Here is a 15275-nt window from a genome sequence, read left to right on the forward strand (position 1 = left end):
AGCGGTTTACATGGGAAAGGAATGAGCAGCCCAGATTATAATAACAGCTTCATTCATTAAACGCTGTGCCAACACACACGCCTGCTAAGGGGAACGTCTCCTGCTCTTCAAAGTAATTCTTTTTTTTTTTTTTTCTTTCAGAAGTTGCGCTGTCCTCATCTCACCTCTGCAGCTTCACAACTCAGATTTGTAAGGGAGAGCGTTCGTTGTTTGCTATTTTACGTCTCCACGGACGACTTGTTGATGATTTGATTCAGTGATGCGGATCGCCTGCTGCTGTTTCCATTACAAATCTGCTCAAACCTTTTCCATATCCTGCCAATGTAAAAAAAAAACAACCAACATATTTTCGCTTCGTTTCCATTAAACAAGAAGTTAAATTAAAATCGCACGTGAACAAGCTAGTTAGCACTAGCTTGACAACAAGTCAAACTCACACAGCGACGGATGTAAATGCTTACGTGAGATATACTGATAATTCGGCCAAGGCGTTCGCGCTCATTATCTATCACCCAATCAGAGGAGACGTCCAGTGTCTTATTCTGCGTTTTAAGTGACAAACTCCTTGTTCGGAGTGGCTGTGTGGCGGCTTGGGGAAATTGTAGTCGGTAATTTCACAGAAAAGCTATGATTTCAAATGAGACACAACTTTTTGTGAAAAAAACCCCAAACATCCTCCTACTACTTCCTGTTGTCTCCTTTGTCGTCTCCGCCAGTGGTAACATGCAGATGATGATCATGTGACTCGTGTGATGTGAAAAAAATGTTTCCGTTACAGTTTTGGGAAATACATCTATTTCGATAAGGCCAAAAAAAACCCCCCACTTCATCCTACCACAAAAACCTTTCTATCAAAAACCATGGGGTTTTTTCCCCCAAAATTGTTTCTATTAAATTTATTTTCATAATTTCAATTTGTGCAATTCTGTGGTTAATGGAAACGCAGCAAGTGGTAGTAAGAATGAGTGTACTGTAGCTGTGTTTCCATTCACCGTATAATTGCACAAATTGGAATTCCGAAAATAAATTTGCTTAATGGAAGCATGTCGATTAAAAAAACTAACAAAAACAAAAAAACAAAGACATTTTCTGTATCGAAATAAGAGTATTTCACAAAACTACAGCATTTACACTTTTTTTCTACATCACACAGTCGTGTGACCAACAGCTGGACGTCACTGCTGGTACAACCTGATACATGTGGTGTCTGTGGCCTCAGGACACGGTCATTATTCTGGTTTGAGAATCTCTCTGTCTTATCTTTGCATTTTCCCTGTGATGTGGTTGTTGTTTTCATGACCTCCCAGGCAAGTAATTCACAATCTGAGTGTGAGGCGGCGATAGTAAGAGTCAGCTTCTCTGATTCCGGGGGCCACGCTGGAAAAAACTGATGGATTGTACTTCCCTCCAGGTTGGGGGTTAGTCTCCACCTCAAGCGGAAGGAAACGTTTGTGTATCTTGGTGTTTTTCTCACAAGTATTGGTAAAATGGAGATGGGCTGGGGCTTCCTCTGCTGTACTGTGGGCTCAGCTGAGCCATGAAGCATTTCATTTAACAGTCCTTCCAGGTCCAAAGACTCACCTATGGTCACGATAAAAGAAACCAGATCCGAAGAAGATCCAGCACTCGCTGCAGGTAGTAGGTAGATGGACGGACGGACGGACAGACGTCATATTGCAGAATACAAGTCTACATAAACACTTGAAGTCCTCAGAGCCCAGCAGCTAGAAAGATGCACAATTATGTCTGATTTTAGCAATTTAGAAATAGTCCAACAGAAGATTTTTAGAGCAACAAACCTAACTTCAAAGTTAAGTCTACACACAGATCTTCCAGGGTCAAGACTCAGTGTTACTTCTATGTAACCCCAAATTAAAACCTAGGTATTTTCTCCACTTCTTCTTTTTTTTTTTTGGACAAAATTTAAATCTCTGAGCTCCATGGGATTTAAACTTCCGCTGTGTTTTAGGCTAGTTAAATGTCTCACACGTGATTAAAAACGACAAATCGTTCAGAAAATACAAACTAAAACTCCAACGCAGCTTCATTTGATTTTAATTTGAGTACAAAACAAACTACTTGCATTCTACTCTCTGCATGTCGCAGCTTTAACACCAACATGCAGACGAAGACTCGGTGTTTATTTGAGAAAATAGTGGCGCATATGATGACATGCTTTTGTATATTTGTACTGAGGGATGGAAACAAATTTTATTTCTAAATCTTTTATGGCACTGTTGGCCTTTACTGAACAGTAAACGGACAGGAAACAGAATGGAGGCGTGCAGCGGATGGTCCGAGACCGGGAATCGAACCAACAACGTTGAGGACTGTAGCCTCCACATATAAACCTAACTTATATAGAATATCATTTTGATTGTGTCCCTTTCTTTTTTACCACAACAAAAGAAAATTAACACCAACATACCAAGCAAATGCATATCTAAAATCATGTAGTAGAATAACAGGCATTTTTAACTAATCTTGAGCATTTTTTCAATTGGGATCTTGAAAGCACTGATCAGCCTCTCTTTCTCTCTCTGCATATAAATATAGTAAATGTTGTTACATTATATTGTAGAAATCAGTTGTCGCTTTGACATTAAAAAGATTTTTTTTTTTGGTCAAAATGCCCCACTTTTGTTTATCTTGATTGATTTGTAAAAACAAAAATACATTTTTTTCCACCGTGTGTCCTATTAAATAAGAATTCCCTGCTGTTGGAACTTTAGCTCATTACGAAGTTTACTGCAATATTTATTTCATCACAAGTTGTTTCGAAGTCTAGGGGGAAAAAAAGTTGTTCTCGTTCTTAGAAGATGAATTATCGTGCCACAGTCAGTTCCGTCATCAGATGAGAGTTGAACATTTTAGCTTTTTCTGTCATGTTAACACATTAGATGAATGAAATCAGGCTGAATTGGAGAATAAGTATTATAACAAAAATAACAATAAGAAAAATGAGCCAAATTCAGAAGATTATTCAGTGTTAATAATCTTTTAAGCATAAGGACATTTCCACTTGCAGGCCTCCTTTATTACAATCTCGCCTTATTAAGATCATTTTCGTCTCTTTCTGAGTTTCTTTTCTCTTTTTTCATCTTTGATGTCATTTCAGTGTGGAAAAAAATCAGAAAATCTACAACAGATCATGTTTGACTGGGACGAATTCGGTGTTAACATCCTATTGTTTTCTGGTTCGGCGTCGCCGGGTTCAAATCCCAGCTGGAGCCTTTCGTCACGACGCACTGATAAAACACAACGCAGCTCACCGATTCCAGCTAAAATCCATTTGAGTTTTTGACAAAACAAAACATTTGTGGAAAATGTTCGCGGGACATGTTCAGCTTTCTAATGCGACCTATGCAGTTATGTTCGAAATGATTCAGGCAGAGTTAGATTTGAATTCATCTGAATTAATCTGCCCAAGGTGCTTAATTAGACCCGAGGCCCAAATGAAATCTTTTGGATGGAGACAAAGAGATTAGGGTGATGGCACAGAACTCAAAAGTTGGAGATCATTAACAAAGAATGTGTTGCATAAATATACAACAGGAAAAATGAGAATACCAATTATAAGATTTTTATTGCTTTGACACCAACATAACTACACATATTACTGAGAAGAGCATAAATACTTCATGCCTTGCATGATTTAAAAAAAAAAAAAAATTATGTTCAAAATTTATTATTGTTCAAGAGAGTTGCATGTTTGACTGAAAAAACGGCTGTAAATCCGCCAGGGGATTTAACGATTCAGTCATTCTGGACTCACTAAGTCAGCCTGACCTTCTGCCGCAGGACAAGCGGCGTCGACATCACATCACCCCTGCTCTGGAGCAAAGCTCTTAATTTTTCATTTCCACCTTAAGACCGCGGATAAACAGAACATCTGGTTTTAATCTCAGCAGTCGTTAAATAAATCTTCTCAAAAGCAACACGTTTTCCCTTCTCTACTCCGCGCGTCTTGGCGCGCCGCGCGCCCTGGAGCCGCTGGAGACCGCAAAGGGTTAAACGGGGTTACCAGCAATCCCTTTAACAGGCAGGTGCCCCCACTCGGCCCCAACCCCAAGCGGAGCTCCGACTTATTAAAACAGCTTCTTCCTGCATCGCAGGACCAACTCCTAATTGTCTTATTGCGAGCCACTTGGCGAGTGATGGCCGCAGATTAGGGAGCGAAGAGCAGACCGCCAGCGCCGCGACTTCACCGGGACTCATCGGCTCGGACCGCATCAGGTTGCTTCCTGTCGCCCCGCATTTCTTTGAGCAAGTGTAAGTGGGGGTTTTTTAAAGGGGGGAGATGGATCACAGACCCGCAGCTCTGTCTCCGATCTTCACCACTTGTCGAGTTGAGATGCGCTGGATGCTGTTTCCACGGTGGATCTGGTTCCTGGCGTGCGCGTCCGCGCGGATGGAGCTCGGCGGCTCAGCTCTGCCCCGTGTCACCTCCTCGCACGCGGGCATCTGCCCCAATGAGATGAACCCCAAACTGTGGGTGGATGCCATGAGCACCTGCACGCGGGAATGTGAATCAGATGAGGTAGTTTACCTTTTTTTTTTTTTTTTTAAATCACCGGTATGCAGAAGAGTTTTAAAGTTTGATATTTGTATTTTAGGATTATAAAGTGTCTTCATAAATTATTCACACCCCTTGAACTTGTTCATGTTTTTTTTTCTTATGAGTACAGATTGAAAAACCGACATAAATGCAATACGAACGGAAATCGACACATCCCGGTCTTCCTTTTTCCTTCTTCTTCTACTTTTTTTTTTTTTTTACAAATAATTTTTTTGTGTGTGCCTTTAGCCCCAAATTGAGCTATTTGGAAAAAAGCTAATGCTCAGTCAGAGTACTACTGATTCTTAATATGATTTAAATCTGGACTTTGACTGGGCCACTCTCAACACCTGCATCCTGAATGAGCTGCACTATTTTCTTATTGATCTGCCTTTAAATTTGCGGTCAGGTGAACCTCCACCCTTGAGGCTACACTTAAGTCTCATGTTTTTGCATCCTCCACGCATCACTCTGATGACTCTGACCAGCTTCCTGTCAGTCTACCTGCTCATGATGCCGCCACCATGTTTTAGGCTTGTTGGTAGTTTTCTGTCACACAGTGTTTTCTAAGTAGCCCTGAACCTTCAAATTTGATCTCCTCTCACAACGTTTATCTATAAGTCATCTGAAATTAAACTTCTTATGGCTTTCTTGCACCAATGTTTCTCTCCTGCTACTCGAGTAGTGGTGCACAACTAACAGTTGTCTTGTCAACCTAAGCGTAGATCTCAGTTCTTCCCGTTACCCTGGAGTTGTCGGCTGCTTCTCTGCCTAACACTCTTTTTGCCTGGCTTCCATGTAGGTTTGGAGTTGTGCTCACTCTTTTCATTCTTGGAAAATCGATTGAAAGGTGCGTCATTGAGACGTTCAAAGCCCTGCGAGTAACTTAAATTGCTTTTAAACTTTTTCTCTAGCCACTCTGCTGTGTTCCTTGGTCTTCCTTATGTTGCTTGTTTGCTAGTATTCTTTAACAAGCCTCTGAAGCCTCTCCCATATTTCATCCAAAGTGTTAAACTCAATTCTCATTCTCGATTGTCCATCGACCATATAATTGTGCAAATTGACATTTTAGAAAAAAATTGATTTTTGATCAAAAGTTTTGGCTCTAGGATGGGTTGTTTTTTTTTTTTTGGCTGTATCAAAATTGGTTTATTTCACAGAATTGCAATGGAAAAACTTTTTTCATATGATCACCAGCCTCTGGCGCAAAACACAAAGAAGACGGCAACAGGAAGTAGATGGGGGATCATGACGCGGCATGTTTTTTAATTACTCATCGTGTGAACAAACTTACATATGGTTTTAGTTGTGCTTCTTATTTAATGGAAACACCACAAATGTGAAATTGTGATTTTCAATATTAGCGGAATATTGACAAAGCTTTGCGCACATTTGTTATGGAAACGCGGCTATTGAGGTAGATGCGTGATGAAAATAGTCTTCTCCTTCTTGACACAGGGCTCTGGTCGATCTATTCGGACAGAGCTCTTTGCGATGTATTGTGAGATTGGTCAGACATTTGTGGACGGCAATGTTGGTCTTACGCGTCAGTCCACTCCCACTATCTGTTTTCTGTCGGCGACACAAATACTTTTGAGGATTGTTTATCATGTAGATCATTCAAGTTGAGGAATTAGGTACATTTGTACAATTCTTCGTCAAATGGCATCGTCATGCTCAGTCAACATTGTCCCTTCCTCCACCTGTTCAGTGAATTTATACATGTTCATCGCTAAGGCTCCTGCCGCTATGTCTTAGTCTGAAACCATGATGTATACTGAAACGGAAGAAGTGTTCCCCAGGTGGTCTGCACCATGTATGAAAGGTTTGTGTGTAAATACAAAGTTCCTGCAACCCTTTGACACTGCATCGACTGTTTGGCTATGGATGAAACATGAGAGAGTCTTAAGTCCTTCACAAACCATCTTGATTAACAGTAAGAGTTAAATACACACAATTGGACTCTATATGCCAAGTTACATGAGTTCTGAAGGTAATTAATTGCAGTGGATTTTACTTATGGGTATAGAAAGCTAAATAGAAATCCATGCCTAAGATTAGTATTTCTTTAAAAAGAATTACACAGAAAATCAAGAATTGTTTACCACCCACTTTGAAGTAATAATCCTCATAACTTCTCCCACTGCTTATTTTGTGAGTGTGTGTGTGAGCGAGCGGAAAGTGTGTGTTGTAGTACAAGAGGCTGCATGACTGTAAAGGGATGTTACAATGTTTTTATTCTGGTGAAATATTGGTGAAAGACCAATACTTTATTTAGGTCTTTCACATAAAATCCAACTAAAGGAGTTGAAGCTTGAGTTCGCAACTTGACAAAATGTAAGAAAGTTCCAGGTGTCGAGCTGCTTTGCAAGGTTTCGTATTGTTTTTGTTGATTGCAGTGTGTGAAGCACTTCCTACTCCTCACTTGTAAAATCCACCCCATGCACCGAACATCCTTCATGAGCAATCTTCTCTTTGATTCTTACAGGAGTGTGAGTCCTTTGAAAAGTGTTGCCAAAATGTCTGTGGGAACCACAGTTGCGTTGCTGCCCGCTACGTGGATGGGAAGAAGGGCCCTGTGGGAATGCCCAGGGAAGCATCGTGTGCCAACTTCATGTGCACCCAGCAGGGCTCCGAGTGTATCATCTGGGACGGCCAGCCCGTGTGTAAATGCCGGGACCGCTGCGAGAAGGAGCCGAACTTCACCTGCGCCTCAGATGGCATGACTTACTACAACAAGTGTTTCATGGATGCAGAGGCGTGTTCTAAGGGCATCACCCTCTCAGTTGTCACATGTCGATTCCACCTCACCAACACGAGCCCTTCGCTTCCCCAGGTGACCACGCTTCGTCCTACGACCGCCCCCTTTCAGCCCACCGTCCCGCTACAGATGGAACCTGAACAACCTGTGTTGGTCACCAGCCCCGTTCATCAGACCGTAAACGTGGGCGAAACAGCCAGCTTCCTGTGCGATGTCACCGGTCAACCCCGGCCTCAGATCACGTGGGAGAAGTGGCTGCCCTTGGGAGTCGTGAGGGTGATCATGAGGCCCAATAATGTGTTGGGGAACATGGTGGTCACAAACATCGGCCAGCTGGTCATCTATAATGCCCGGCTGCAAGATTCTGGGGTCTATACCTGCATGGCTTGGAACCCGTCTGGTTCAGTCCAGGTCCACCACCAGCTCACTGTGCTCTCAGCAGAGGTGTTCAGTACTCTGGGACCCAAGAACCTGACTCGCTGCCTCCCTGAAGAATGCCAAAACCCCTTTGACAGCCAGGAGGACTGTGGAACGGAGCTGGAGAAAGTCAGCTGGTATTACGAGCCCAAATCCAACAACTGCTTTCCCTTCAGATACTGCCACAGCAGCAATGACCAGTCGCCCAGAAAGGTGTTCGACACGTACGAGGATTGCATACGGTGCTGTGGACCGGAGCTGTCCAGGCCCTGCGGACTGCCCGCCCTGCAGGGCCGCTGTAAGGCCTATGAGCCCCGGTGGGCGTACAGTATCACCATGGGCGAGTGTCAGCCCTTCGTCTACGGAGGCTGTGAGGGAAATGACAACAACTTTGAGTCAAAAGAGCTCTGCGAGGAGATGTGCCCCTTCCCAAAAAACCACCGCTGCAAAGCTTGCAAGCTGAGAGGCAAGATGGTGACTAACTTCTGTAGGAGCGACTTTGTGGTCTTGGGCCGCATGACGGACATTATGCAAGAGAAAGACTCAGGCCACGCCCTCGTGACGGTGGAGGAGATCTTTAAGGACGAGAAGATGGGTTTGCACTTCCTCGGCAAAGAACCTCTCGAAGTCACTTTCCTCAACATGGACTGGAACTGCCCATGCCCAAACATAACGGGCGCGGCCGCGGAAGGTCAGGTCATCATCATGGGCAACGTCAGCGAAGGAATGGCCGTCCTCCAGCCCGAAAGCTACGTGGGCGCCTCCAGTCCCCGTAGGGTACGGAAACTGAAAGAGGTCATCTCGAAGAACACCTGCGACATCCTCAAAGCAATCGCCAACAGCCCTCAGTAGGTTTCTCACTGCACAAAGCGTAGACTTGACAAAACTGAACAAACTGTTGTGAGCTCGACCTCAATGAGGCGTTGTTTGAATCTTTTGATTCGAAAGGTTATGTTTCTTGGAATTCTTTGCTAATTTTTTGTCCCCCAGTTGTATCTTGTTCATCTAGGATTTTGTATATTTTAGTTTCTGTTTTGCCTAATAAAACAAACTAAATTAAGATGTCCTTAATTTTTGTCTTATTGTGCTGTGAACAGGCATCTGCATTGCAGATTTATTTTGCTTTTACTTTAGTCAAATCTAATGGTGTCAGATCGCTAATGATAACCTGAAAACATTTAAATGCAGTGTTTAATTGTTTTATTTATTTATAGAAGAAAAAATATCAACCTTGTTTAAGGTGAAAATTTGTTAAACTATAAAAGTGAACACATTTTTAAATTACAAAATGTAACAAATGCTAAATAATAAAATTCCTGCAATTGACCATAATTTTTGGAAAGTTGATTTCAATCAACATCTCAGTATGGAAACGGTTACAGAGCCAGTTCTAATCTTGATGCTTTAGTGGTTTTGTATTCCCCCAATTTTTCTGTCCAATATAAAAATAGAATTTATGATACCAAAAAGAATAAGCAGAAACAACAGAAATTTATTGGGGGCCAATCGTTTTTCACTGCACTGTAGCTTATTACTAATTATTGTTACTTTTCATGACCTCCAGCAGAATGGAGAACAGATCTTTTTCTATTTTTCATATAATTTAAATGGCCTTGTATGTGTATAGTCTATTGTTACAGCTCTACTTCCAATCAAGAACTTTGTATATACACATTATATCAAACCAAAGTACCTGTTAAACATAATATAAGCTTTGATGTGTTTGATTGAAAATGATTTGTTATTACAACTTTGTTGGGGTTTTTTTACAACCAATTTTGTACTATTTTTTTTATTAACTTTGCTTTTCTTTTGGGGCTATTTATTGCCATGTAGGCTTTGTATTTTACTGTGTATGTAATAATAAATAAATGGATTTTTATAATGTGTCTCATGTACAGTACAGACCAAAGGTTTGGACACATTTTCTCATTGAATTCAATGGTCTGTACCAAAAGTTTGGTACAGACCAAACTTTTGGTCTGTACCAAAAGTTTGGACACACAGTCGTGTCCAAACTTTTGGTCTGTACTCAGTTCAGACCAAAAGTACTGTACATAAAATACAAATACATAACAGCATGAGAAGGATGCTTCCTGCACGCTGACATTAAGCCCCGTCTACCTCCGTGGCTTATCTGACAGGCTGATAAAAGAGACTTGGGAGTCGTACATTCCCAGCCGACTCTGCCCCCCCCCAATGCTTACCCTAAAAAACTTCAAAAACAGAACCATTCATTCTAAAGACCCTCGTGGCATTGTAAAAAGCTTCACCCTATTTTGATTTGCCTGCGAGGTCCAGCCTAATTGGGTGAGGAGCCCGAGTTGTAAACCTCAGATCCACTCCTGTGGAGGAGTTATGTGTTTCATGCGGTGCCAACAGACTTCTCTGGGTTCCTAGGAAAAGGCCTTGGTGGGCTACGACGAGGGTGTTCCACTTCCCAGATGAGGTTCTGTTTCCCCCATCCACATCGGCGATGGAGGCAGGACATTACCGCAACTACAGAGCTCCTCCACTGGCTGCTGTTGAGTGGTGAAATAATTAGAGCTACAGCACTTTGGGATCCGATGACAAAGTCATCAGCAACATAAACTTAAAAGCTGCGAAATGTTCACGGGGCTGCCGGGCAATGGAAACGCTTTTATTTACCAAATGCATCATTCAAATTAATATCACAGAAGTGAAACATCTACATTCTGTGATCAATTTTCACACTACACTGTAGTTGATACGTTAATGCAAGAAAACACAATATATAAGAAAAGTTGTGGTCCAAAGTTTATGTTAAAATGTATAAATTTCAAAACATTTTTTTCTAATTTAAGTCATGTCAAGGTCATTTTTGTTATCTTGGACCCAGCAGTGTGCTCCACTGTAACATATAAGTTGTGTTTTTGACCACAAATATCATTCACGTACTTGTTAAACGGTTTTCTTTAAAACATTACTAACCTATATAGATAGCTAAAGCCAAACCAAACAGCTTACACATGTCAAGATTCTGTTTCAGTTGTTTTTATCTTGTTATTAAATGTCTTTGCAATTAATTATTTTCAGAAGTTGTTGGAAAAACTCAAGACTTAAGGTAGGGTGTTTTTTTTTATTGTTGTAATGCTAGCAGCACTAACTACTCTTATCAATATAAGGATGGGACTACAAACACATAAAATGTAAACTCCACAATCATTTTCATTGTATGGATTTAAAAAAAACTTTGGATGAAATTCCTGCTCTTTTATTTCATAATAACAGCAGAGTCCCTAAAAAAAAAAAAGAAATACACCTCTGGTCATTACTTTCAAGAAATGGAGGAAGTACTGTAGTTCTTTAATCATTCTCTGGTTGATCAGCAGAGGCGGCTAATGAGGACGGCACGTCGAACTGGCTAAAAGCTACGGTTAGCAAAGAATAAAAAGACTTGTGGTCACAAATCATGTGATGGGCAGGTTGATAATGGCTGCTGTACATAACAAAACTGCAACAGAAAGAGAACAAAGACATGAATGAGTTGAAAGCGCCGTGAGAAGGCTAGCTAAACGTTAGCCATCAAATGCTAATGTTGACATATATATATATATATATATATATATATATATATATATAGTAATAGGTTTAATAAATCTATAAAATACAGATTTTGATACACCCAGGTCTAATGTTCACTAAAAGTTGAAGCATATTCTTACACTGCTAAAACACAAAAACCTATCAAGTACTTTTGTTTCCACAGCAGAAATACTTGACTTTATTTTACTCCAAGTAAAATAAAACTAACATGCAAGAAACTTGTCATCTAAACACAGAAGCTTAAGTCAATAATTATTAAATATTGATTAAAAAAAAAATACTAGTTCCATCAGTAGACTTTTTCACTCACGAGAAAAACTTTTCTATATTTTTGAACTTGTTTTGAGGAGGGTACCTTTGCAGTGGTCTTATTTACTATAGAATGTTTAAAATTATTAAAATGTATGAAATATATGAAAACTACCATATTCAATTTTTAAAAGATTTCAATTTGGCAGTTAAAGTGATCTCTTGAAACAAAAAGATCTCCATCTCCATCATGGGCAACGTTTTGCTCAGCCCTGTGTTTCTCTGTTGGTAAAACCTCCCAAAAACTGATTTCATTTTCTTGGCCTCCTGTACGGTATCATCCTGCGAACCGGATATATGAACTCGGTCGAAGCATCTGACAACGATGTCCAGAATGTCTCCGTACATCAACCACATCTAAACATGGCGACAAATGATTTGGGAAGTTCTGAAGATAAAAAATTGGCACCCGGTTCCAAACGTAGGATATTTTCAGGTGCCGCCGCAACGTGCTGCCGTGTCAGATCTATCCTGGTGGCACGCAGAGGTTCGGCAAAATGGACGTCAGGGGTGGTCATAATGATTTCCACATCGGTTCGTTTGCACAGCCTTGTCTCTTCAAGCACCTTGAACTGAAGCCAAACATTTATAGCTACAACCAACAGTTCAGCTGAGGAGAGGAGTTCAACTATTATAAAACAAAACAACAAAAACAAAAAGGAAGGGGGAAAAAAAGAAAACAACACACTATCAGTTATTTCTCCAAAATTATGTCTATTAAAAAACACCGTTAACTACTTTAACGTGCGGTTCGGGGTCTACAAAAGCACAATTTATTATCAATTAAAATTCAGACATATTTGAAACATGTGTGATCTCCATTTTTCAAACACCCAGGCGCTTTGATGCTTCTCTAATTTGAAGTGGGCCAACACATGAGTTATGCTTTGATATGCGGTGCAGATTTTTTTTTTGCTGGAGTAGTTCTTTTTCTTTTTCTTTTTTTTTACGTCCTTTCCTCTGTCAATCCGATGGGGTCGTTGCGTTCACGGACTCAGTTCACATGAGGCCGGAGCTCGCACATGGAGCTGGGTCAGGCAGAACGGACCCACAGAGGAGGACGGGCTCAGGTTTGGGGGAGCCTCTCCGGGTGTGTGTGTGTGTGTGTGTGTAGATCTGTAAAAACGTGTCCGTGTTTTGGATCCGGGCGGGATCGGACAGGAGCGCCTGTGGAAGAGATCAGCTAGATGGGTGGTTTAGGACCTTTGATTCACGACCCTGCATCTGTTATGTTCATACGACTCGGAAGATCTATTGAAAAGATACAGCGGCCACCTCGCACGCATTGACTGGAGCTGCCACGGTATATCATCCCGTGGCAGAGGGAGCCGAAAGGTTTGAAGCTGGTAGGTGGTAGTGGGTCTGAAACCGATGTTTGGTTCTGTGCGTGGGAAAATAACGTTACTGTATAACCTGCAGAGGCTGAGTGTAGCAACCTCACCTGCACAGAGTCCTGTTTTTATGCAAGAGAAAAAAAACAGAGGGGGAAATAAAGTTGAAAAAACCCACTTCGATCCATCTAAGAGTTCTACAATTACACAAAATGTAAAAAAAAACACAGAAAACTTATAAAAACAATCGATGCTTCTAACTTTTTCACATTCTCCGTAGATCGCAGAATGTCTCTCTGTTCGGTTTTCTTACGGTAATACAGAGATTTGAAGAGGAGCAAGCAAACAAACTGATGATGTCCTTGACCTTTGACCATCCACAACCACTCTGAGTTTTCCTCACAACCTTTCATTTCCCTTTGGGTTGAATAAGGTTTTCTTCAATTGAATTGAATTGAATACTTGGTTTTCTCTGACATGTTGAAACTCATCTGACTTAAGCAGAGTCTAAAGTTTTTCAGTGTTTGGAGACGATCAAAGTTTTTGTCGGACTCTGCTTGTCCACCTGCTGTTTGAGAAATGACCACAGGTTCTCAGCAGGGTTACAATCTGGTGAGTTTTCTGGGCAGAGGTTCAAAATGTTGATATACTATAAGTATCGCGACACAGTGAAACACTTCATCATGCGGGAAAATCCTCAGATCGTCCCCAAATTGTTCCCAAAGTTGCTCTTGGATGATGATTTGATGCATCTATATATATATTTTTTTGTATTGGCAGTGGTCTTGGGCAGAACTGGGAGGAAGCCCACTCCGTCGACATAGAAACGACCCAACACAAAGACTATATCAGGATTAGTTCTGCCAATATCGAATTTTTCAATACTTAGGTTTTCTCTGAATAAATAATCTTATACACAAGTCCAACGTTTGCCATTTCCAACCATTATTTCCTGGTACTTTTATCCGCAATCCTGAGCCCATTGTTTCCTTCAGGTCTTCGTTGTTCTGAGTTATTTTCTTGTCTTTTGTGAACCGTCGATGTTATTTTGGTAACCCAGCCTTGCCTGAAAAAAATTCAGCTTTGTAGCAGATCTAATCTGTTCTTGAATTTCTTCAGACCGCAGTATGATTTGTTGCTTTTTAAAACCCTTAGCTTGCGTCGTGTTTGTAGATGGGCTCGATTTAAGTGACATTTTGAATTATATTTGTACATAGGAGCCAAGTTGGGTTTTAATGGCATCTTCTTCCTCCGTGTTTCCTTATAGCTACAGTGTGTAACTTTTATAAAAAATATTTTTAAGCTAGCACAGCCTGTCATGAATGCTAAGGCTAGATGACCCGATGACGGTGGATAAACGGTTTTTCTGTAACGGTAAGTTGTTTCTCTGCCATTAGCACATTTAGCAACAAATACATGAGTTTGATTGACAGCACTAAGACCCTCCTCTTGGCTCTGTTTGGCTGTTTTTGGTCGGGAGTGGGCAATAGTGGCTCAGGGAGGAGATCAATCTTTTCATAGCTTATATGTGTCATACTACACTATCACAACATTGTGACAGTCTCAACAAATATGTAAAAAAAAGTATATTTTTAATAAAAGTAACTGCATCTTTGTCATTTTAAAATTGTATCCTATAATTACTCAGTTTGTCTTAGTTTGATTTTAAAATCTGATGATCTGACAAAGAAGGAAAAAAAGAAGAAAGCTGTAATGGAGCTTTTTTTTAAACAATGCACCTTAGAAACTCAAGTTTGTCCACAATGTCCCAGTTGATGTACAAAATCCCTTTTAAAGCATATTTTAAAAATATATGCTTGTGCTTCCAACTTGTGCTTCCGTTATGAGAGCATGTTGTAAAAAGGGAGACGATTTCATTTTTTGTGATTGTTGAAAATCTGCATAAAGATGCTCACAAGGCTGATATGGGCCTTATAAAAAGTTGCCCAGGGCAACAATAAAAAGGAGGAGGCTTCAGTATTATGATAAAATATATCTTCTATCGCTCAGTTTTTTTTTCTCATGACGTTTTCCATTGGTTTTAAGTATGTGCAGTCAACAAGGAGGTGGCGTCCCCATGTGCTGATTGGAGCTTTTGTTTCTGTTGCAGAAAATGAGGAGAGAGTTTCATGTGTTTTGTGTTTTTCTTTTCCCTGCCATTAGCAGGAGGAAAATGCTTGAAGATGTCTGTAGGAAAAGCTGTTTGAAGAATCAGAACCTTCCATCGTTGTTGTTCACGTTGCTCTGTGATGCTAAGCTAACGGTTTACTGTGGCATTTTGGCGACATCTTTTGTTGGATTTGTCCCAAACATTGAGGTCTTTTGTTCATCA

The 15275-nt window shown here is 40.7% G+C and overlaps 1 protein-coding gene and 1 long non-coding RNA gene across 2 annotated transcripts; one reads left to right on the plus strand and one right to left on the minus strand.

The window, feature by feature from the left end:
• Positions 1 to 397: 397 nt before the first annotated feature.
• On the minus strand, positions 398 to 14410 carry LOC116726656 (uncharacterized). The gene is made up of 3 exons (XR_004340635.1): positions 14284 to 14410; positions 7748 to 7753; positions 398 to 411 (listed from the first exon to the last, which is right to left on the minus strand). It is a non-coding gene; the product is annotated as an uncharacterized LOC116726656 (long non-coding RNA).
• On the plus strand, positions 3508 to 9483 carry wfikkn2b (WAP, follistatin/kazal, immunoglobulin, kunitz and netrin domain containing 2b). The gene is made up of 2 exons (XM_032573476.1): positions 3508 to 4540; positions 7047 to 9483. The coding sequence occupies exons 1-2, from the start codon at positions 4301 to 4303 to the stop codon at positions 8586 to 8588; spliced, it is 1782 nt and encodes a 593-aa protein (XP_032429367.1). The 5' UTR covers positions 3508 to 4300; the 3' UTR covers positions 8589 to 9483.
• Positions 14411 to 15275: the final 865 nt, after the last annotated feature.

The sequence above is a fragment of the Xiphophorus hellerii genome, chromosome 10 (genome assembly GCF_003331165.1).
Source record: "Xiphophorus hellerii strain 12219 chromosome 10, Xiphophorus_hellerii-4.1, whole genome shotgun sequence".
In the NCBI taxonomy this organism is placed as follows: domain Eukaryota; kingdom Metazoa; phylum Chordata; class Actinopteri; order Cyprinodontiformes; family Poeciliidae; genus Xiphophorus; species Xiphophorus hellerii.

What these genes read in the sequence shown, in the direction of transcription:
- wfikkn2b (XM_032573476.1), top strand. Translation starts at nt 4,301, where the DNA reads ATGGATCACAGACCCGCAGCTCTGTCTCCGATCTTCACCACTTGTCGA. An exon ending in GGGAATGTGAATCAGATGAG is followed by an intron (nt 4,541 to 7,046) that starts GTAGTTTACCTT and finishes TGATTCTTACAG; the next exon opens with GAGTGTGAGTCCTTTGAAAA.